The 23,635-nt window shown below is 39.9% G+C and overlaps 1 protein-coding gene across 2 annotated transcripts in view; it reads right to left on the bottom strand.

Moving 5' to 3' along the window:
• The window catches only part of SACK1B (scaffolding CK1 anchoring protein B), a 111,238-nt gene that overhangs the window by 21,680 nt on the left and 65,923 nt on the right, over positions 1 to 23,635 (bottom strand). For both annotated transcript variants that reach the window (XM_089528580.1, XM_089528581.1), the window contains exon 3: positions 1,106 to 1,270. In XM_089528580.1, coding sequence (XP_089384706.1) covers positions 1,106 to 1,270 — 165 coding nt within the window. The remainder of the gene's footprint in view (positions 1 to 1,105; positions 1,271 to 23,635) is intronic.

Raw genomic sequence — 23,635 nt, 5'->3', positions numbered from 1 at the left:
CATAAATCCATTTCTATTTCCTGCCTTTCTCCTAGTGTACGGTCCAAGGCAGTTTGCAATGTAGATTAAAACAGAATTCCATTAAAAATTATAACACTGAAGAGCAATTATGTAAACTACCACACTAAAAAGCACTGAAATTAAAAACAGTTTATAGCATTTAGAACAAAACAAATGAGATGAAAATTACAGCAACCTCCCCACCACAGCACCATAAAAACCCTTTCACAGCAACTATTTAATAGCCAAAAGCTTGTCTTACTATATTCCATGGCATTTTTCTACTCTTTCCTGAATTTGATCCAAATGCACTTGTGCCTTCAAATAGATCAAAATGAATCAAAATTGTAAAATTTAATGAAGTGTAATCAGAAAGTCCAAATAAAACCACTGAAATTGTATCAGATTGTAATCTTGACCCTATCCAACCTCACTCAACATGAAATCAATTTATTTTAAAGGGATTTACTCTCTTCCCAGGGAGCAAAAGATTGCAGCCTTAGGCAATAGTCCTAAACACTTTAAGTGGACAGCAAAGCTCTGCTGGACACAGTATGACTTATTCCCAAAAAACATGCAGGCGACTGTAGTATTAGTAAAACATCCATGCCTTCAGTGTCACCCTGTGAAAGAAAATTTTACATGCTAGACACAAGTGGAAATTTGACAACTCTGTGGAAAGTTTTTCTAGCCTTCATTTAGATAGCTTTATTTTACTGTTGTTTTACTTCTGAGTTTTTAAATTATTGTTCTTGTTAAAAAAAATGCTCATTTATTAGTTATATTTTTCTTCATATATGGATTCACTGAATTTGGAATGAATAAATCTAATTTGTGGAATATAGAAATGTATGGCTTATATAGCTGCTGATTTATTGATTTATTTGTAATGATACTCATTTGTATACATTTTGTCTATTAGGTTATTATTACATTTTGTTAAACTTAAAACCATATGTCTTATGATGTTTGGGTTCAGGTAGGTGTGTGTGTGTGTGTGTGTGTGTGTACACACACCATAATAAGAAACTAAAGGTAAAATAAAATATAAATGGATTAATTGGAAATAGAATGATGTATCTCTCCCACTGAACAAGTGACTTACCCTGAGCCTTTGGACTTGACAGCCCTGTTTCTCTGTCATCTTAAGAAAGTGATTGAAGTTAGATTCATCAAGTAGAAGATAGACTGAAATTCCCTTTGTAGATGCCTCCACAATTTCTTTGAAAATATCCACATCTGTAAATATATCCATGACTATGGCAATGACCTGTGTAAGAGAAGGAAAAAAAAAAGGGGGGGGGGGGGAGAGAGAGAGCTTTATACTTTTTTATACATTGATTCTAAAATATTACAAAATTTGAAATTCACAAGCAGTACATAAAGGTTGTCACACTGGTCAATGAAATAGTAAAAACATATAGTCAGATAATGACGTTATTATCAACCAACCACAAGCTCCCTAAAATGCTGCCCAAGGCCTATTACAGACTGCCAAAATAAAGCTGCTGCGAGTGTCTTTGAAGCTATGCTGTTTAAATGATGCATGCATCCTAAGAATCCAGAAGCTGCACCAAAGCTGCATTCCAGTGCTTAGGAATGGAGTGTGGCTTTGGCACGACCTCCGGACTCTTAGGACCCATGCATCATTTAAATAGCATACCTCCAAAGAGACCCGAAGCAGCTTTATTTTGGCAGTCTGTAACAGGCCCAAGGGACCAAAAAAAAGCGGGGAAGGAATAGGAGAAGTAACATAGCAGTCTGAAAATCTGGCCAGGTGTTTGCCTGGCCAAATTTTGTATGTAGTTTAATTCAGTCCCCAAGAGAAAGATGGAAGGTTTGCATGCATTTATAGGCCTCTTTGGAAGATGCAATGCATACAAGGAAGCCCATGTAAAAATGAAGAATAAAATACAATGGAAAGGAGTCACAATAGGACATAAAAGGAATACGATGAATATAAATGTCAATCCTTCCAGAGATTTGTTTTAAATCTGGAAAATGAAAACATTTAATTCATGAAACCACTTCCAAATTCACAATTGTTTAAATTGTTATTCCTGAAAGATGTAACTCGATGAAGCAAATGGTTCTTGATATGTCTCAGTACTTTAGCATCTCAAATGCCCATCCCAAAATGAATTGTATATTTTTTTTTTAAAAAGCAACTATAAAACATATCTAGTGAACTACTGAACATCTCATCTGAAACTAATAGAACTTGGTATTGCTGAATCATTATGGAATCACAACCAGCTAACACAGCATAGTTAATAGTTTGTCTTCTGACTGAATAACACAGACTGTTTGTGTGCTACGCTGGTTTGTTGCAGGGGGTATATCTGAACAGCTCTTTTACAGCTTTTATAACTGTGATGTAAGCCACCTGAACCCATATTGCATGGAGGAATGTGAGAGTACATTCAGAAGTGATCATATCGAAGTATCAAAAACAGCAGTTTTCCATTCAGTTATCTGTAAATGACATTCTTCTAAAGCTATGAGAGCAGGCTTTTCTATTCATGACAACCCTGAGATGTCGGTAAGCAAAGGAGAAAAAAAAAACTACTTGTCAAGGGATATGGAACAAATCACACAGCTATGCAGGATCTTCATGGCTAAACAAGAATCTGGATGTCAATTTTTCAATTTCCAGCACAGCTATACACCACACTGTCTTTCTACACTATGTATCTGCCACAGTTTTAAGCACCTGAATACAACTCATATTCAAACCAATGAGACTTCTTCACGACTTACTATTTAGGACTGGTTGCTTGATATTAGACACCAAAACAAGGGCTGTTCAGGTTACTCCATGGAAACTAAGTAACTATGCAAAAGAATGTGCAGCACTTGGAAATTAATATTTCTGAGTTGTTGTTCAAGAGCAAACAATAAAAACATATGCAAGAGGAAATAATAAAAACCAAATGCCTTTTAATTGGAGAAATGTTATTCCTTTCTCAAGTGACCAAATGCACTCCCAAGCTTACTCACACAATTCAGTGATTGCATCTGAAATGAAAATTGATTCTCTTACTTTGAACTTTAACAAAAGTACCTTCCCTTTGACATCATACTCTGTGATAGTTCCAATTTGAGGAACCATCAGTAAATGATATACAACAGCTTTTGTATCTGGGGGAAGCAAGCATATGAAACAACTGAGTTTTCCTGTACAATATCATATGCTGAGGAAGTAAACTCACGTCTAAAGCTCATGCTACCAGCTTCTTTCTTTCAGTTAGTCTCAAAGGTGCTACAAGATCCCTTTGCATACATATACTCAGATGCTCAAATCCAACATTCCCCATCAGTTTTGTGTGGGTTTCACCAGAATAGGTTTGGGGATGGGCAGGTGCTAAAGGCAGATGGCTCCCCTTTAATTTCTAGTGGTTTGAACTGTTTTGCCAACAGAGGTCCAGCATGAGATACTGCCCCAAGGATATACTCCTGCAATATGAACTACCTCTATCTCAGAGTGCATCTACATTGTAGAAATATATCAGTTTGACACCACTCTAACTGCCATAATCTATCCTACAGAATCCTGAGATTTGTAGTTTTATGAGGCAACAACATAGTGAGACAGAGGAGGCTAAAGCCCTTGTAAAACTACAAACCCCAGGATTCCATAGGATGGAGCTACAGCACTGCATTGTTTCTACAGTGTTTATGCACCTTCGGTCTGATCCCATGCCAAGACATAATCAAGATGCTCAGTTACATCTTTCTGCCACTGGTCTCTTTAATATATCTGTCCCCCGAGGAAACAGCCTGAAATTATCAACCTCTAACTGCGGTCTCACTAGGCATAATTCAAACAACCCCTTTCAAGCACATTGCAGTTTGGTAGGCAGACTTGGGAACAGAATTTTCATATAATAAAGTGTTTCCTCTGTGTCTCAGAACGCCCATCCTGACAAACCAGAAAGCAAATATTGGCATTTATAAGAGGTAAGAAATAACTGAGAGATTAGGGATAACTGAAAGACTGCAACAGCATACAATAGTTTTCCAGGCAAGAAAACATAACTTATTAGCGCCTACACTAATTCAGTTTGACACCACTTTAAAAAGTTTGACACCAATTTAAAGAGTTTTAAATTGTCTGCTGCACACAAATACAGTACTGTACTTTAATAGGCACACGAGGAAAAGTTTCAGAGTAGACAAAAAAATAGAAACTCTTTTTATTATACTATGGCCTGATACAGACAGCCAAAATAAAGCTGCTTCGAGTCACTTTGGAGGTATGGTGTTACAATGATGCATGCGTCCTAAGAGTCTGGAAGCTGCACCAAAGCTGCACTCCAGTCCTTAGGACTGGCGCGTGGCTTTGGTGCGGCTTCCGGACTCTTAGGACGCATGCAGCATTGAAACACCATACCTCCAAAGTGACTCGAAGCAGCTTTATTTTGGCTGTCTGTATCAGGCCAATGAAACTGTTTCAGAAGTCACAGGTTTAAATTTGACTCAACAAAATAGCTGTGTTTCTCTAAGAAGCTCCACGAAGGACAATATAACTTGTGAAACCTCCTCAAACAGTCACTTTCTATTACAAAGCAAAGAAACACTGAAGTAAAGGAATAGTCTTACCAGAAAGAAAAGGAGAGAATTTATTGGTAGCATCAGTCATATTTGGAAAAGAAAACATTAAGTTGATTTGGGAGTATGGCACTGTAATTTTCTCAGAGTTCAAGTAGTTATAGAAAGTCTGTCTTACAATGTTGTCAACACCAATAACAGAACATTTTGCTATGTACTTATACTAGAATGATCCCCAGAGAACCTGGGGGGGGGTCACTTCCCTCCACTCTCCAATTATTTTTTGAAGACCTTTTCTTTTTTGGTCCCAAAAGCTATCTAGGGTGTTTGGGGGGGGGGGGTCAATCCTCCACCCACACAAGTAAGTCACTTTAAGCCAGAGAGAGTTAAGGATTATTATATTTTTACACAGGGAGTGACATAAAGCCAACGTTTGGTTCCTGTTTTTAAGGAAAGCCAAAAGCAGCTGTTGGGAGACATTGCTCTCAAAGGCAAAACCTGGAGAATGGTGGGGTGGGGTGGTAAGGGCTTCAAAAACAGCCCTGGGATTGCATGAGTAGTGTAGGTAGACAGAGGAGTATGTGCAAGAGTGTGCACAGGAAAGAGGAATTGACTTTCTGCACATTAGGTGCCAAGCAGACATGCCAGGATATCTTGGTTCACCCAAGTGATCCCCAGGGTCAGTGCGGGGATGGGTGTTTACACACCCAGCCCTGTACTGACCCAGGACCGTGACAGGTGCACACTCCTTACCTTGCCACGCTGCCACTCCAAGAAAGCCTCTCATCACTGCATCTGACACAGAAACAAAGCATCTTGCTGCACTTGTGTGGCCAGGTGTCCCATGTCTACATCCGGCATGGTGAGAGGCTGCTTCTCAGCTAGAGCAATGCACAACAAGGTAAGGAGCACAGGAGGGTGTGTGAACAGCTGGGGTTTGCAGCAGTTTTAAGCAAACCAATTGGGTAAATTACCCTGGAATATCAGCTGTTTACCCCAGGATCAGGCTAGAACCTCCAGATCAACGTCTGGTCTGGAAGGATCAAGCCTGATCTTGCCCTTGGGGATTTGGCCCATGTCATCAGAACGAGACAACATGAAGCTGGAGAGAACCTTTTGGCCCGTACAGACAACCCCAGTTATTGCAAAAATCACATACAGTCTTCCCTCCACATTCACAGATTTAACATTTGTGGATTTGATTATTCTTGAGTTTCTCTGAAGGGCAACTGTGCTCCCCCCATGGGCAGGAAGGGTATGCATACACTCCTCTTCCTGCTGTGTCCTGGGCTTTTTCCTCCAGCAGAAAAAAATGCCCAGCACGGAGTATCCTGGAAGGTCATGCATGTGCCCCTCCTCTGTCCCCAGCTTTTCTCGTATTTCTGTTTTTTCCCCCACTTTCACAGAGATCTTGCACCCCTAACCCCCGTGAATGTGGAGGGCAGACTGTAATAGGATCATGAACTGAAGCTTTCACCATGTGGCACAATCCTATTTTCATCATATAGGCAGAACCTGTCAAAAGGAGAAAAAACTCATGCCATGTTAATTTTCCCACATGAAAGTACCTTATCTTCAGTTAGTAAACTTCCTAGATAGACCATTACTGTTTACTCTAACTGGCAAACAGCAGTTCATAGAATCATAGAGTTGGTAGAGATCACAAAGGCCATCCAGTCTGACCCTGTGCCATGCAAGAATATACAATCAAAGCACTCCTGGCAGATGACCATCCAGCCTATGTTTAACAACCTCCAAAGATGGAGACTTCACATTATCCAAAGCAATGGATTAAAACTAGAGGAAAAGAAATTTCATCTAAACATCAGGAAGAACTTCCTGACAGTAAGAATGTTCAACATTGTAACACTTCGCTGTGTCCTAGTCTCTGGCACAACAGAAAACAAGCTTGCTCCATCCTCAATTTGACATCCCTTCAAATATTTAAACTGGGCTATCATATCACCTCTTAACCTTCTTTTCTCCAAGCTAAACATACCCAGCTCCCTAAGCCACTGCTCATTAGGCATGGTTTCCAGACCTTTTACCATTTTGTTCATCCTCCTCTGGCAACCAAATAAATTCAAGAGCTTTCAAATGTGTTACCTAAGTTTTATTATTATTATTATTAAAAACTATGGATTGGAAGTTGCAACTTCTGCATTTTCTGGGAAATGTGTGAGATGCAACAGAATGTAATTTTTAACAGCCTATGTGGTTTACTTAAAAAGTGCATCACCATGATATTGATAAGAGGCTGGAATCCTCTGCTTGCATTTTTTTTTGTCTCTGTGTAATAATATTACACATATTTACATTTATTATTGCTGTGACTGTGCTTTAAAAGCAGTCTCCTTTGACTTGCTGGTCTGGCACCAACCTTTGTTTGTGGTTCCTAGTCACTAACTGCAGGTACTAAATGTAAAAAGCAGATTAATTTGCTTCCTATTTAAAGGTGAACAGTAGAGGTAATTAGAAATAAAACCCAGGTAAGTTAGTGTTAGAAATTAGTGTTCCCTGAAAATGTGTCATTCACCATGAGTCACAGCATAAAAACATCCTTGGAACAAAATGCACTGTGGTCAAAATTCTATGAAATTAGTCATATCCCCTGATTAAGCAAAGCTGCTAATCTTGTATTTCAGCTACACTAACGGTGTTACATTTCAGTTAGAAGCTCTGGTAAATCCTGAAATTGGGTAGAAACGTGAGAATGGGCTTGTAAAAACACTGACAATTTTAACTCATTTTTCCAGCAACTACTCCCTGTATTTCATAAAAAAAACACAGTTAGTACAATAGATTGCTTTGCCATTAAAAAAATACATTTCTGTATACATACAGAACTTGCCATTTGGCTGATAATGGATGAAGCCTTATTGAGAAAGGCCTTAACTTTGAGCAAGAAACTTTTATCTTATGCCAAATGTCAAAAGGTCCAATGTGTCCAGGCCTATAAATAGAGGGAAAAAATCTGCAGTGTGGATTTTACCGTACATATTAAAATAATGAACTGGGGATAAAATTATCTGATACATAAACAGAAAGAAGAGCATAATGATTCCCACCAAGTCCATTTTAAAAATGTCTTTCCTGTCTTGCAGTTGTAGCTTCCCTATTTTAATTGAGTATGTTTTTTGCAGGAAAGGTGGCTTAAAAGGGGGTTATGAGATGGATAGTTAGGTTTATTAGGCCACTAATCAAAAGGGAATTAGCTAGTTAGAAGCACTGCGGGATCTTGACATTTGCTATGTTGACTGATTTTTACTGCTCTTTCTTCAGGGCATGAAAAGGTGAAGAATGAGCAACTGCCTCTCCTGACTGTATTCAGGAGGCAATGAATGGCAGTATTTAGTAAATATTAATAACACTTATAAATTTTATTATTTCAATCTCTCTCTGACACTGATAACATTTTAAATATGCTGGTAAAGGTTGAGTATCCCTTATCTGAAATTCTGAAATCTGAAATATTCCAAAATTGTTCACATGGGCAGCTGAAATAGTGACACGTTTCCCATCTGATGGTCCAGTATACATAAACTTTTCTTTCATGCACAAAATTATTGAAAATATTATGTATAAAATTATTTTCAGGGTATGTTTACAAGGTGTATAAGAAACAAATGGATTTCATGTTTAGATTTGGGTCCCATCTCCAAGATATTTCATTATGTATTTGCAAATATTCCAAAATCTAGGGGGGGAAAACCCAAAATCCAAAACACTTCTGCTTCCAAACATTTTGGATAAGGGAATCTCAACCTGTACATAATATTCCCTATTGCAGGTCAATGCTAGTACAGTCAGCCCTTCTTATACACTGATTTTTTTATACACGGATTCAAGCATCCGTGGTTTGAAAATGTTCAAAAAAAGTATAAATTTCAAATATCAAACCTTGATTTTCCAATTTTTATAAGGGACACCATTTTGCTATGTCATTATATTTAATGGGACTTGAGCATACACGGATTTTGTTATCCACGGGGGATCTTGGAACCAAACCCCAGCGTATAACAAGGGTCCACTGTAATCCTGAAACCATACAGTATGTGCAAAAAGGATTCCTAGAATGTAGATATATCCAAGGAGAGGTCATATTGGCCATACAGCAAATTACAGTAACATGCAAAGTCCACAAGACAGCAATCCCTTTATTGAGCTAACCAACATGTGCAAAATACATGTTGCAAGTTTTTCAAGCTTCACTGGCTTCATCATCAGGCAAAGACTTAAATATCATACAGGACAAGGAAAGTTATGTCAGTGCTAAAGTCACAGGCCTGCATTTTATCAAGATGTTGTTGTTATTTTCAGGTAAGATGGCATGGAAGGATATCCATTCCTACTCCTTGCCATGTGGATTCTGGGAGAACAAGGACCATAAAGTCCAGGAAGTACATTTTAAATTCCATTAGCAATAATTTCATGATTTTGAACACGTTTGTCTGGTGAAGAAGCAGGTGGAGCTTCTAAAGTTTAGCAATAGCAACTACATTTCTATACCGCTTACCAATGTACTAAGCTGTTTACAAAGTGTAAATTGCCCCCAACAAGCTGGGTACTCATTTTAGCAACCTACGGAAGGATGCCAGGCTGTGTCCACCCGGAGCCCCTGGCTGGTACTGAACTCACAACCTTGTGGTTTGTGAGTAAGCGACTTCAGTACAGACATTTAACCACTGCACCACTAGGGTTTACAATATATTTCTGTGCATTTTAGTTGGTCCAATAAAGGAACTGCTGTCTTGTGGAGTTTAGAATGCAAATAATGTAATTGTTTCTTGCATGAATGGTGAATAAAGCTGAACAACCTATCTTAATTACTTTGGCTGTTCTTTCATGTATCCAGGTACTTTCCAGATGCAGGAGACAAGGCTGTAGGGGGCCTTGGTAAAGAGATGGAGGAAGGAGAAGCATATTGGGAAAATCAACCTACAGTAAGAGTTGCAGGATACAAGTTTGAAGGGGGCTCTGAGTTCCTCCCTTTTCACTTCAAACCAAAGCCAAAGATTTTAATATTACACTCCTGGGCTGCATCTACAGGATTTGTTCTTTTGTGAGATATTTAGCCTTCTCTGTCAGAGAGCTCTGGTGCCCCAACAAACTATAAATCCCAGAATTTCACAGGAAGGTGCCATGACAGTTTAAGCTGTGCCAAACTGGATTAATTCCTAATCAGTTTTACAAGACAGGCAGTAGGAGTAGGGACTGGGAGCATAGTGGGACTAGGCAAGACTGTATCCAACACTTTAAGAAGCATTTCATTTACACTGAAGTTGTTTCAAGACATATCTTATGCAATCTAAAAATCATGCCTAGACAACAGTCTACCTGCCTTGTTTGTATGAGCTGTAGTTTCCAAACACTTTTCAAGAGCAGGTTGTTACAACAACCAAGGTGTGAAAAATGTTCAAAATATAGGGAATGTCTTAATGACATCTAGGTGCTATCCCTGGACTTTTCTGAGCTTTAATCAAGTTGTGTCCCACCATCTGGAGCCTTTAAAAAACAGCTAAGCAATGTGCAAAACAATGTAAACAGCAGCAGTTGACTCTGGTCCCCTATATTCTGTATAAAGCTCTTAGAACAATTAGTTGGCACATATATTTAAAGTACAAATAACCAGGTGGTGGGGGAAGCAGGCTCATTGAAAGATACTACAGAAAACATACTACATATTAAAATTATATTTATAACAGAAAGAAGAAAATTCAACACAGGTTCAAAGAGCAGCCCATTATCGCTCAAACTGGTTTAAGCCTTACCAATAAGGTACTGATCTGGGTTCAACTAAACCCCTTTTGATTTTTCTAAACATTTACTTTCCACAATCCTTGAAGAGATCTTAAAGAAAAGCCTTAAATCCCATATAGAATGTTTCATGACATTTAGAGACAACAGTGAACTCCAAATAGTGTGACATTTTGGAAATAAAACACAAAGCCTTTTATAAGTAAGGGGAATAATGAGATTCATGGATTACTGGATTTTTGATATCATTTTAAATAGCTATTGATTTGATTTCCAAAATCCTCCACAATTAGAGCTTTTTATTCCAAAGACAAATTAAAAACAATGATTAGAATCTTGTATAATTACGTAGCTATATAACCTTAATAGTTGTGTAGCTACCTATTGCCTCCTGGCTGGACCCCCCTAAATCCCACTTACCAGGCAGTACACACTGCAATCAAGAGGGAGGTCTATTCCCTTGTGGATCAGAAGCCACTGACTGGTGTTTTCACTCCCTCCTGTGAGCAACCTCCATTGTCACAGGCAGAAGCAAAATCCCTGATACAATTCCCCCTCACACTAGAGATTGCTCACGCAATGGAGGGCATGAGAATGTCAGTCAGTTCCTTCCAAATTCACAGGGGGATATACCTCCCCCTGGCCCCATTGATAACAGCAGCTGCCACTCAGTAAGTGGGGGCTGGGAAACTTCCTATGTATACCCTAAATTAGGGAATAAGTAGGAATAATGAATACGAACCAGACACAGTTGTGAAACTCTATGCATTTATAAGTGTCTGAGTGAATTCCAGCCATTTTACCCAAGTTTATAAATCTACTGATTCTGGCAGCTAATCCTCTCACTTTCTGAAAAAGTTTAGAAGAACATGATGTCTTCTTACTTATGAGCAACATGCTTCGACATGCTGTGTAATCTCTCTTTCAGCAAATGAAACATACATTTCATAAACAGTTGGTTTATTGTTACAGCCCAGCACTCTGATGTGCCTCTCTCCTGGACCATTTTTTGGTTTTCATTCTGGCTTGAGTACCATGTTGGGCAGCGCACTAAACAAACCATGAACAGAAGGTCCACGGTTTGTTTAGCGCAGGGGTAGGCAACCTGCGGCCCACGGGCCGGATGTGGCCCGGCGAGGCCTTGGGACCGGCCCCAGCCCGGTCCTGCTGCCGATTGCCGCCGGGGCCTTTGGGGGGCAATTGTCTATAGAAGCCTCAGAAACATGCATTTATATTAACATTTTTTTAAAAAATCAGCAAATTTTTTCACGTGTCCTCCATTTTTTAAAAAAAAGTGTCTTCCATTTGAAAATTTTGTCCTACATTTGTCCTGGTTTATTTATATATTTAATTTTTTTAAAAAATTATTTAATTATTTGTTTTTTTGGCTTCGGCCCCCCAGTTGTCTGAAGGACAGCAACCCGGCCCCTGGCTCAAAAAGATGGCCTACCCCTGGTTTAGCAGCTCTAAGTACAGCAAAAGCTATTGGGCAATTTCAATTCTGACTTGTTTTGAAATCTCCATGTGTCCAATGACTAAAATGACATTTTGAAATATACAAGTCCTTTTCCCCATGTTAACTTGGAATTCAGCCTTTTGACTATGGGTTTTCATAGCAAGGGGCAATTTTACAAAACTGTGTACATCACAAGGAGAGAGAGAGAGTCAAAACTGGTTTAAAGGGCAATGACTTTTATGTTCCATTTAACACTAGCCATATCATTTTTCTAATGCTATAAATTTGATTGTATCCACACAATGAGCAAAGTGAGTTATTAGCAGAACTATTTCATTATTGTTTGCCTGCCAGTTGCTCAGTTTGACATATGAAGACAAGCTAGCACCAAAATACAGTGCATATTTACCCAGATATGACTCTCACTAAGTTGATACAGGGATACAGCCTGAGGCGCGTTACACACCGCCATAAGGGACATCCTTAGGACGTCCCATTTTGAAAAAGGGGCGTCTCTTCCAGAGTCCGTAACAAATGGCGGCGGCCATTCCACACGGCCACCACCATTTTGACGTAGCAGACGCTCTGCGTCCGCACGTCACAGCCCAGAAGTGACGCCGCAAGTGTGCGCTTTGGCACTTGCGGCATCTCTTCCGGGTTGCCGGAAGGAGCACGATTTTTGCGCTTCTTCTTTGCAGTGCGGAGGAGTCACGCGGTTTGGCTGCTGCGACTCCTCCGTGCTGCAACCGGCAGCGGCCCGAGACCGCACCTTTTGGGCGGTCTGTAACGGGCCTGAGAGTCCTTTTCCCTTTTCTGGTAGGGCTGGAAAGCTCTTTTCTTTGCTGCTCAGTGAATGAAATGTATAATGAAGTCTTTGTACATACAGAAAGGGTACATGAGACATCATTTCTCTGTGTCAGCATCACGCCAACTTAACTTGGATGGAGAGCAGTACTACTCAGTTTTATCCTCCGTGGATTGGATTTTTTCATATCACCTTCACAGTGCTCTGTGAACAAACTATGTGGCGGCAGTTTCCATGCTATCATGCAAATCTAACACAAAAAGATGCTCTCAGAGTGACCTCCCACACTACTGAAGATGTTGCTGTTGTTGTGTTATGTTCCCACTTGTGGAAATCCTATGGTGAACCTAACATAGGGTTTTCTTGGCAAGGTTTGTTCAGAGGAGGTTTGCCATTGGGTCCCCCTGAGGCTGAGAGCATGTGACTTCCTCAAGGTCACTGAAAATAAAATCCTGGCCTCCAGAGTAATGGTCCAACACTCAAACAACTGCCATACTAGAGGTAGATATCAATTAAAAATTTAGCATAAGCTCTCTTCTCTCTGCATGATGATGAAGGTACAAAACACCTTGATCACCATGCAAGCATCACAGAGCCTGAAATGGGGACAATCTCCTACATCCCCCTGATTTGAGGGGGTGGGGGGTAATATGAGAATATTCAGATTTTTACTATCCCTGAGCAGCACCACTGGATGTAAATCTAGAAGCATCCAGGTAATGACAGAATTATGTGGCCCTTCAGATGTTGGGATCCATCTCTTTTCAGGCTCTGCCAACCTGGACAACTGTGGAAGTTGTAGCAATGTTTCATGGAAACCTAGACACAGGGCCAGTCTGGTGGGATATACATGTCTAGAAGTTACTTTAACCAGTGAAGTAACTTGCAATTATCAGGATCCTAGTTAGCATGCAAGAAGTGCAACCTTTCCCTCTCCTGGCATCATTTCCTCCCACAATGTAAACAGCAGATTAAAAGGAGCATTTTTTTGTGTGTAAACACCACAGCAGGCGGAAGAAAGTATTAAATCCTCTCTCCATCTGCTGAAGTCTTTATAAGCCCATCTCTGAGTGGCTTGCATCTGCACTATGTTTTAAAATGAGTAGGTTCAATGCAGACATATTAAACAGCACACTCTCCCTGAGCTGTAACAGTTGATGTAAACCTGGACGTAGCTACGTAATGGGAGAAAGCAGGTATTACTGGAATGAGAATGACTCCTGATTTGCTCTTATAATCTTTTGTCACAGTGTTTCATGCCCAGTGAGAAATGCCTTAGCCCTCATAGCTACAGAGCTGAATTTCTAGCTGTTGGTCATGACCACATAATGGCAGATAATGCAACTCTATACTATGGGGTGGAGGGTGACTTTCTTCATTGTCAGGTTCTTCCTTCTAGGTGTACGAGAAATGCACCTATACAGCAACAACATTGTTTTAAACCTGAGGAAAAAGTTACTGTCTAGTGCCTGCCTGTAACCATGCACAAACAATTCCCACTGAAATGGGAGCGAAACTCAGAATTTATTTGAAGCATGCTGAAAATATGCACAATTGGTTAATGAATCAGCATATAATGTGTCCCACATATCCTCACTTAACACCTGTGACCTGGCTGGTTTTAACAAAAAGCACAATACAGTTTTTAAATGCCTTTCCAGCAAAGACCTGTTACAATACCTAAGAATGTTGCAAAATAGATTTTTTTTCCCCATCTGTTGTTGGTGTCTGCCTTCAAACCATTTCCAACTTATGGCGAACCTATCATGGAGTTTTCTGAGCAAGTTTCTTCAGATGGGGTTTGCCATTACTATTTGTTCTCTGAGCATGAGAGAGTGTGGCTTGCCCAAGATCACCCAGTGGGTTTCACAGCTCTGTAGGGATTCGAACCCTGGTCAAAGTACAACATTCACACCACTGAACCATTCTGTCTCTCTTTCATATACTGCATATACTCATAAGTCTAGAAATTTTAGTCAAAAATTGATTCCAAAAACCTAAGTTGCCTTATCCTCAGGTCAATATGAGTTAAAGTACAGTACTTACATTGACCCATGGATAAACTGACTCAGGTTTTTTGGGTCAATTTTTTGACTAAAATTTCTAGATTTATATATGAATACATACAATAATCTGTCCTGGAAGCAATGACTCCCCCTCTATTCTCGTCATCCTCTAACTCCTTTGTTACATGCCCCTAGTTTTAGCCTCGATTTATCCATGGGGTCATATGTCCTCGACTTATATATGAGATCGACTTATCGTTGGCAATATAAGGCAAATATACATATACATATATATCTGCAAAGTGTCTATGGCGCAGTACAGACCGCTGAGAAACGGCAGCCTGCTGGCACCTGTTTTTATTCCAGAGGGATGGTGCAGCCCTCAAACTGTGCACCGTCACTCCAGAGTAAAAAGAAAACTGGGTTCTTTTTGTGCTGCCGGAGTGACATTGCGAATGCGCCAGTGGTGCACTTGTGACATAACTTGCGTGGTGCGATGTGTGGATGCTATGCATCCATTATTTCATAATGGTGGTGCCCATATACACAGGACACCACCGTTATTCTGCCGCCAACACGTTTTAGGGTTAGAGACTGTGCAGTTGCCGCGCAGTCCCTAACCCTAAAATTGCCACCAGCACAGCACTTTTGCGTGGTCTGTACCGCGCCAATGTTGCCAACAGAGAGAGATTTTCATGCATAAAGTGAAAAGCATTTCTGAACATAACTTACAAAATTAATAGAAACTGGGCTGGGAATACACAGAGATGATAAGTTGTATTTTCTAGCAATGTAGCATGCTATCTGAAAAATAACTCGCTCAAGTGGTGCCTGTAATTATAGGGTGCTGCGGCTACTATCTGATCTCTTGAAATTCAATAACAAATAGCTTTCTGACCCCTGGTGAACATAAAACCATGTCAGAATAAAAATTTCTGAAGCAGATAACCACCATTTGTTCCTCACATGCCACAGAGGCTGCTCTATGGAATGGCTAGGGCTACAATTAGTTTTCAATGAATTGAAACCAAAAAGAAATGCTCATAGACTGCAAAGCAGCCAGTATCATACTCTTTTGTCCAAACAGAAAATAAATTGATATAACAGTAAAAGACTGACAGGTAAATACTAAAGAGCATTTCAAACCTTTGAATCTGCTTAGTTGTAATTATAAACAGAAAGTGTGGGTCTAAGCAAGTTACCTGAACAGAAAATGTTCTGGGCCGTCCAGGCAACAATCCAAAAAAGGGAAAGTGTGACACTTCCAATGGCAATAATCACAACATACAGAAACCGGATAGTCAAAGATGGAGCACAGGATGAAGGGGGGTGAAGGCGGCATGTGGGGGGGGGCATGATTGTGCATTGCCAGTGTTTTGCTGGGCACACCTCTGCTCCGATGCCCAGTGGAGGTCCAACTTTGTGCACGATCAAAAGGGGCGGCCATCCAATGGGATCTAGGCAGCAGGCAGTCACTGGCAGTGTGTTCCTGTGATGGTGTGCATGGATGGTGGGGGCAAAAGTTAAAGACAAAACAAAACAGCAGCATGGCTTGAGGCTGTGCCATGTGATTGTGGCATGACCAGGCGGACCGCCTTGGGAGTGGGTAGTGCGGTCATTAGGGTCTCGGCCCACTCTCAGAGGAAGCAGCTTTGGGCTGCTCTTTCTTGCCCATCTGCTTGACCCCTAGATCTTAGCTACAATAGGTAACATGACATCATGCTTTTTCTACACACCCATGGATACAACTATATGCAGATATGGATTGTCTTTGCAATCCTCGCTCTTCAGTGATGTGGAAAGGAATCTACACAGTACATCTGTTCTTCTCAGGTTTTAATTAGGAATGTAGGAAGTTTATGACCCTCCCAGTCACCTACACCCTCCTCACATTTCCACTGTGTCTAAAAAGGCTCTGCTTTGCTCCAGCTGAACAGAGGATCACTGCAGAGGCACAAAGTATGCTTGAAGGCAAGAAACCATGAATTCATAACACAGATTCTTTCTGATTTCCTTCAAGTTTGATGTCATAAGAGTACAAGGTCAGGGTTTCCGGCTTCATCATCCTAACAACAAAAATGAACTTTCCTGACAAACTCACTAGGGCTACTATTTTGAGGAGACATTTGGCCTGTGTTCTAGTGACACAACAAACCACAGATCTCAGAATTCCAAAGTATTGGGCCACGGCAGTTAATGTGGTGTTAGCCTGGATTATTTCTGCAGTGTGGACGCAGCCTAGTTAATCATTCCTACTTGGACAAAAACTATTCCTGAACTGAGAATGGAACTCCACATTCACATTTGCTAGTTGCTGTCTATTTTTACCAAAATATACAACAGAACCCCAAATACACAGGATACAATTGTATATGTGCCTGCATTTAAATTCAGTAAAATATAATTAATTTAGCTGTCTGAAGATAAAGCAATTTTTGGTAAAAACAATGAAAAGAGGACAGCTATATAATACATATGGTTCTCTACATGTTTCAAGGAGACTTTATCAAAGATTATTGTTTTAGAAACAATGCAAAAGTATTCAGTACAAAATTGTAAGGCGACAGCTGTGTGTTAATCCCAATGAAAGGTCTCCCAAAAAAAATCAGTCCGAGGAGGTGGTTTGAATGCATCCTATTGTAATTAAATAGGAGCTACTGTACACTGGTCCCTACATGGGCAGTAAAAACCCTCCATGTTTAACGTCCAAATTATTTATTGAAAATATTCAAAATAGGACAGATAATACTCAGATGCAATTCATCATATCTGTGTGCAGGTAATTTTTTAAGTGTTCTATATTTTCCTAATATCTGTGCAAACCTCCACGGGAGTATTATTTTTGCTGCAGACTGAGTTACAACTGCATTATGAGAACAGAGAAATTTACAAAGGAATACTTGGAAGACAACCAATGATTCTCTATCCTTCCTTATAATGCTAGAAAACGTAATTCTAAAGGCAAATGAGGTCGAAATAATATGGGTGCAGTCTTGAGTATTATGCTCTGGAGCTGCCCTGGATTCTCTAGGTGATCACCATACATACTGGCATGAAAGTGAGGTGAAGCTCCCTTGCTGTCTAGTCAGTCGGATGCTTTACCCACTCCTGGTAAATGGCTAATCTCATGACTAGATGCCCCATTCTGACCTCAGCAGAAGCAGTATCGCCAGCAAGGCTCTGCCAGGGAACTGCCTGGCAAGCGAGGCAGCAGCGGCCCCTGAGGAGGCTTTCCAGTGCTGATCAGTGAAGGAGGCAGTGTCCAGCACCAATCTGTCCTAGACAGTGTTTGTGATGTGTGGACATCTGGATCGCCCCAATCCAACCTGAGCCAGCTGTCCACACTTCAAAAACACCAAGATCACACTAGAGCTTCCTCAAAGCTCTAGAGTAACCTGCAAGTTTTCTTAAGTTGGATGAAAGGTTAAAAGAACTGCAGAACTGGCCATACATCATCTGAACTGATCAAACCAGACTCAAGGTGAGCATGAGACTTTCCCCTTGTATAGACACACCCTTAGATGTTTTATCTCTAGCCAATTTTATTTCTTTTTCCCTATGAAAGTGCTGGGAGAACAGATATTGATACGCACTCTATTTTACTTTAGGTTTTGGGTGGGAAAGAGACTAGTGCTTTTGAGAGTCTGTGAGTAAATCTTAGGCAGTAACTTAGAAGAGCATTTCACATTTTTTTGTGAAACAATTATTGTTGTATTTTTATATATATATATATATATATATATATATATATATATATATTCATGATATGTATTTTGATGATGATAATAATAATATTATCATTTCACACATCAAGAATAACAGACCAGCTGCTTAACAGACCTGTCACAGCTTATACAATTCTTTGAGGGTTTATGGACCAGGCTACAAATTGCATCCTTCTGTATTTTATTTCACTCTTATCCAACTTGCAATCCACGTAACTGACAATATATCTGTGACTTCAGTACTAAATCTGTCAGTGTATCTGTGGATGTGGATTGAAATACTGAAACAAATAAGTTAATCATAAAGGTGTTATAGATGCCTCCTGAAACCATTTCCTGTTAAAAATGAAACAGATTAACACAGCTATCTCTTCGAAATAATCTCAAAAGGAGGTTTTGAAGAGAGATGAAAGACTGAACTAGTGTGGTTGATTTCTTTTTGTTTGTTCTTTTGTTAAGGCATCTAGATTCAGATAACAATGTAGAAACTAAACACTCTTTAAAATCAAATTAAAATTTAAGAAGTACAAAGGGAGAAGACATACCAAAACATAGAAGAAAACTGAACCGTAAAATCAAGAACCTAAGCTAATATTACTGGCTCTGATTGCATTATGAGCCACCCTGAGTGCCATATTAGAACAGAGGTGGTACAGGGGGAAAAATAAGGAAATAAAATCATCTAAAGTAGCCGTGTTTAAAGTAAACACCTAAAACCAGTGACTGACCCAAATGGGACTCCCATGGAAGTGAATCCTAGAAGTCGCAAAGGCTCTGTTTGATGTGGCCACCTATCATACAATAAGCAGTGGAAGAATGGGAATACAAAGAAGACCCTTTGGTGAAGACAAAAACTATTTGCATCATGTTGTTTGTTGTTGTTAGTTGCCCTCAAGTCAATTTATGACAATCTAGTGGATGAGACATCTCCAAACCCCACTATCTTCTACTGTTCTGCTTAGGTTCCTCAAATTCATACATTGGGCCCTTGCTTTACGCGGGGGATCCGTTCTGCCCCCCCCCCCCCCGTGTAAAGCAAAAAACGCATATGCTTGAGCCCCATTATATCCAATCAGGCTCATGCTTGCTGTGCAGGTGTGTGCGCACTGTGCAGCCACGCACACCATTTGCAAGCCCCATTGGATATAATGGGGCTTGTGCTCATCACGCAGCAATGCACGCACGCCATCTTCCGGGCAGCTTCAGTGTATGCTGAAAGCCACTTATAATGAGCCCGTGTATGGCGTGGGCTCACTGTACTTGTGACCTCCCTGATTGAGTCTATCCATCTGGTGTGCAGTCTTCCTCTCTTTCTGCTACCTTCTACTTTTCCTAGCATTATTGTCTTTTCCAATGAGTCATGCCTTCTCATGAAGTGGCCAAAATACAATAGCATCAGTTTGATCATCTTGGCTTCCAGGGAAGAGTTAAGCTTGATCTGTTAGGGATCCATTTGGTTTTGTTTTGTTTTGTTCTTGGCAGTCCACAATATCCTCAACCCTCTTCTCCAGCACCACCTTTCAAATGAGTTTTCTTCTAATTCACTTTCTTCATTGTCTAGCTCTCACATCCATGCATGGTGATGGGGAATACAATGGCTTGGACAATTCTGACTTGAATGCTCAGTTGTAGATCTTTACACTTCAACATCTTGCCTTGCTCTTTCATAGCTTTCATGGCTTCTTGTCTTCTGATTTCTTGACTACAGTCTCCATTCTGATCAATGTTTGATCCAACATATGGGAACTTTTAACTCTTAACGTATGGGCAGTATGGAAGTGAATTCTAGAAGTCCCAAGATGTTGTCTAGGTTGAATTAGGTAGTTCCTTCACAGATTTTTATTTATTTATTTAGGTATTTATATCCCGCCCTTCAGCCCTAATGGCTCTCAGGGCGACTTACAATTATTGTTTTTAATCAGACAGTTCCCTGCCCTCAGGCTTACAATCTAAAAGACACGAAACAAAGGGAGAAAGGAATGGTGGAGGGAAAGGGGATGAGGTCCAGTGGTTCTTCTCTCCCTCTGAGGCCTGGACCAAGGCAGATGGATTGGAGGGAGGGCTCTTCCTTCTTCCATTGTTGTTTTCTTTAAATTCAGCAGTAAGCCTGCCTTTGTATTTTTGACTTCTCTTAGTAATTGTTCCAAGTCTGTGATGTTTTGTGCTAGTATAATGGTGTCATCTGTATGTCTTAGGTAGCTGGTGTCCCTTCTTCCTAATTTCACTCCTCCCTCTTGAATCTAGACCTGATCCTCATAAATTTTCCAATACAAGTGAGCAAAAAGGACGATAGAATGCATCCTTGCCTGACCCCTTTGTCAATTGGGAACCATTTTGCTTCTCCATATTTTGTTCTAACAGTAGCCTCTTGTCCTAAGTACAGTTTTCTCATCAGAACTATCAGATGTAGCAATAGCAACAGCAAGTACATTTCTATACCACTTATCAGTGCACTTAAGCACTCCCTAAACGGTTTACAAAGTGTAAGCTAATTGCCCCCAACAATCTGGGTATTCATTTTAGCGACCTCGGAAGAATGCAAGCCTGAGTTGAGCTTGAGCCCCTGACTGGTACTGAACTTGCAACCTTATGGTTTCCGAGTGAGTGACTGCAGTACAGACATTTAACCACTGCCCCACCAGGGCTTTAATGTAGTGTTGTGTAGATGTAGTGGCACTTCCCTTTAAAAACTATCCATGGCTTTTCATAATTTAGGCAGTCAAAAATGGTTTACTGTAGTCTATAAATAACGTGCTGGTTATTTTCCTGGAATTCCCTGGTACACTATATTAGCCATTATATGTTTGCAATGTTATCCCTAGTGCCTTTTTCCTGAACCCTGCTTAAACTTCTGGAATTTCTTTCTTCATATAAATTAGAGTCTATGGGCTGAAGAAGACTGGCGCAAAAGAGTAGCCCAAGTCCACTCTGGCTGCAAGCAGGTTAGGATTGCACTGACCATACAGTCCACTCCTAAAGTGGACAGCAGCTACAGGACCCAACTTGTGCCACCAGGAGATGGATTATCTCAACTCCTTTTTGTGTCTTTTTTTTTTTAGAATGCGGTTGTATATTGATAGTTTCCAGTCCATTGGCCACCATTTTGTTCTCTATATTTCTTAACATACATTAGTTAATGGTAGAGTTGATTCTGCAGTTCAATTGGAATATCATCTCTTCCTGGTGAGTTATTTCTCCCAATTCTCTTTATTGCAGCTTCCACCTCATTTTTTAGAATTTGGAGTTCATCTTTGTATGGTTCTTCATTTCATGTTTCATTCATTTTTTTCATCTCTTTTATATTACTCTTCTGTGAATTGCATCCTACATCTTTTTATTTCTTCCTGATTTTGTAATATCTTCTTTTTCTTGTCATAGAGCATCCCAGCCCTTGGTTTGAACTTACCTTTGCATCGTATAATTTGCATCCTACCAAAGCAAAAAGCATCATTATCTGGATTCAGAAAAATATGATTTAAAATAAAATTTTGAAAATACAAATACTTGCCTGTGTAGGATAAAAGAAAATGGCTGCCTAGGCTAATAATACAAACACATGCCAGTATGCAGTAGTTGTGTTTGTACATCTCAGTGCATCATATTTTGCCCAAATTCTGGCTTATTGTGTCCATATAGTTCACTAATGCACCTCTTTGCAGCAAGAGCAGCTAAACAAATCACAGAGCTTTGGTCTGTGACATAAAACCCCACAGAAGCCAGTACTCTGGTTTATCTTTCTACAACAAGCCAGAGAAATAGCCCTAGAGCAAACAATGGAATATTCCTCTAGCTTATTAGGGAAAGAGAAGCCAAAGATGCAGCAGTTCCCACACCACTGTCAAAAACTAAAAAAATAAAAATAAAATTGAAAACAAAACATGAAGTAAACTTTTATGTCCAAACTGGCTCATGCCCCAAAAGCTGTAATTCTCCTGAATTACAGCTTGCTATTATTTCTGAATGCAGCCCAGGGAATCATACACAAGCAACATGCTCACCACTGTAACAAGATAAGTTGATGTGTGTGTTTTTGTCTCTGTGTGTGTATGTGTGGCATCCTTCAGGCTAACAGACAGAATCCTCCAATAGACATAATTTCTACATTTCCCCCCTCACATATATTAACCTATCTGTACTTAAATAAATATTAGCATGAATGCTATTTGTTCTGACAGTTCTGGTCTATCCTTAAACGGTATTCAAGATAGCTGAGAAAGATAACTGTTCAAAAGCTGAAAAACTGTTCCTCATCCACTCTTTCATATCTGTTTCCAGCAACAGGTTTCCTTCTGGGTACAAAATATTTCCTTTTAACACAAATGCAGAATTTTACACCCCATAATAGAATACTATATAACTAGACTTCATAAAGCTGCATGTTATTAAGTTTCAAATGCAAAAGTAAAGCAGTTCCTTTCACCTATTTAACATTTGTTTTATTTTTTTACTGAATGGATTGTTATGCTAACACTAAAATCTGCTTAATAAAATCTATGGAGCTTAACAAAAGCACAGGCAACTTTGTTCTTGCATAGACTTGTATCTCTGTCATGTCACGTCAGAGATAGCATTTCTTTTGTGTCTCAGAAGTTTTGTGATGATTAAAACAAAACATTTTTTTTAAAAAAATTGCAAACAAGGTAAAGGCATTTTCCAGGACGCAGACTGTCTGCAGAGTACAAATCGACTGATAGTAAATAAGATTGCCATCTCGTTAGGGATAGGGGGGACCTGCTTTTAAAATCTGCTTATGCACAGAAACTGGCTGCTACCATGCTGCAGAATTAATGTAATTTGACACTGATTTAACTGTCATGGCTTCATCCTATGGAATTCTGGGATTTGTAGTTTCTTCTGGCACTAGAGCTCTCTAAAAGAGAAAGAAAAAGTGTCCTTTTGACTTATTATTACAGTTTGAATTAAAAAAAAACATTGAGATCTCTCATCTCTCCTTCCACGATCCTCCTCCAACTCACATAATCTCTTCTGTTGAGCTCCAGCATTTTAAAGGAATACAAGTGAATGCCACAGCCCATTTCTGCCAAATGGCAGATGTTTAGGGAATGGTGGTGTCACCCCCACTTAGGGTATCACCTGGTGCAGTCTACACTCTCCAAACATCCTTAGTGATACCCCTGACACAGTTGCTGGAACAGTCCAGATTATAAGAGTTAATCGGATTTGAACTAGTATAACCTGTTTTCCAGTCCTAGCTGACCTATAGATATGCTTTCTTTAGTCTAAGGAACAGATAACAACCATAGAACATCATTTCAGAAGGGGCTCTGCCATATGCAGATTTGTACTGTACCTCTGTAATCCTGCCTTTGCAAAA

This window comes from Sceloporus occidentalis, unplaced genomic scaffold (assembly GCF_023333645.1).
Source record: "Sceloporus occidentalis isolate IW3139 unplaced genomic scaffold, rSceOcc1.0.p SCAF_6, whole genome shotgun sequence".
NCBI classification, from domain to species: Eukaryota; Metazoa; Chordata; class Lepidosauria; order Squamata; family Phrynosomatidae; genus Sceloporus; species Sceloporus occidentalis.
Note: the sequence above shows the minus strand (reverse complement) of the source record. Positions and strands in the feature narration are given on the sequence as shown.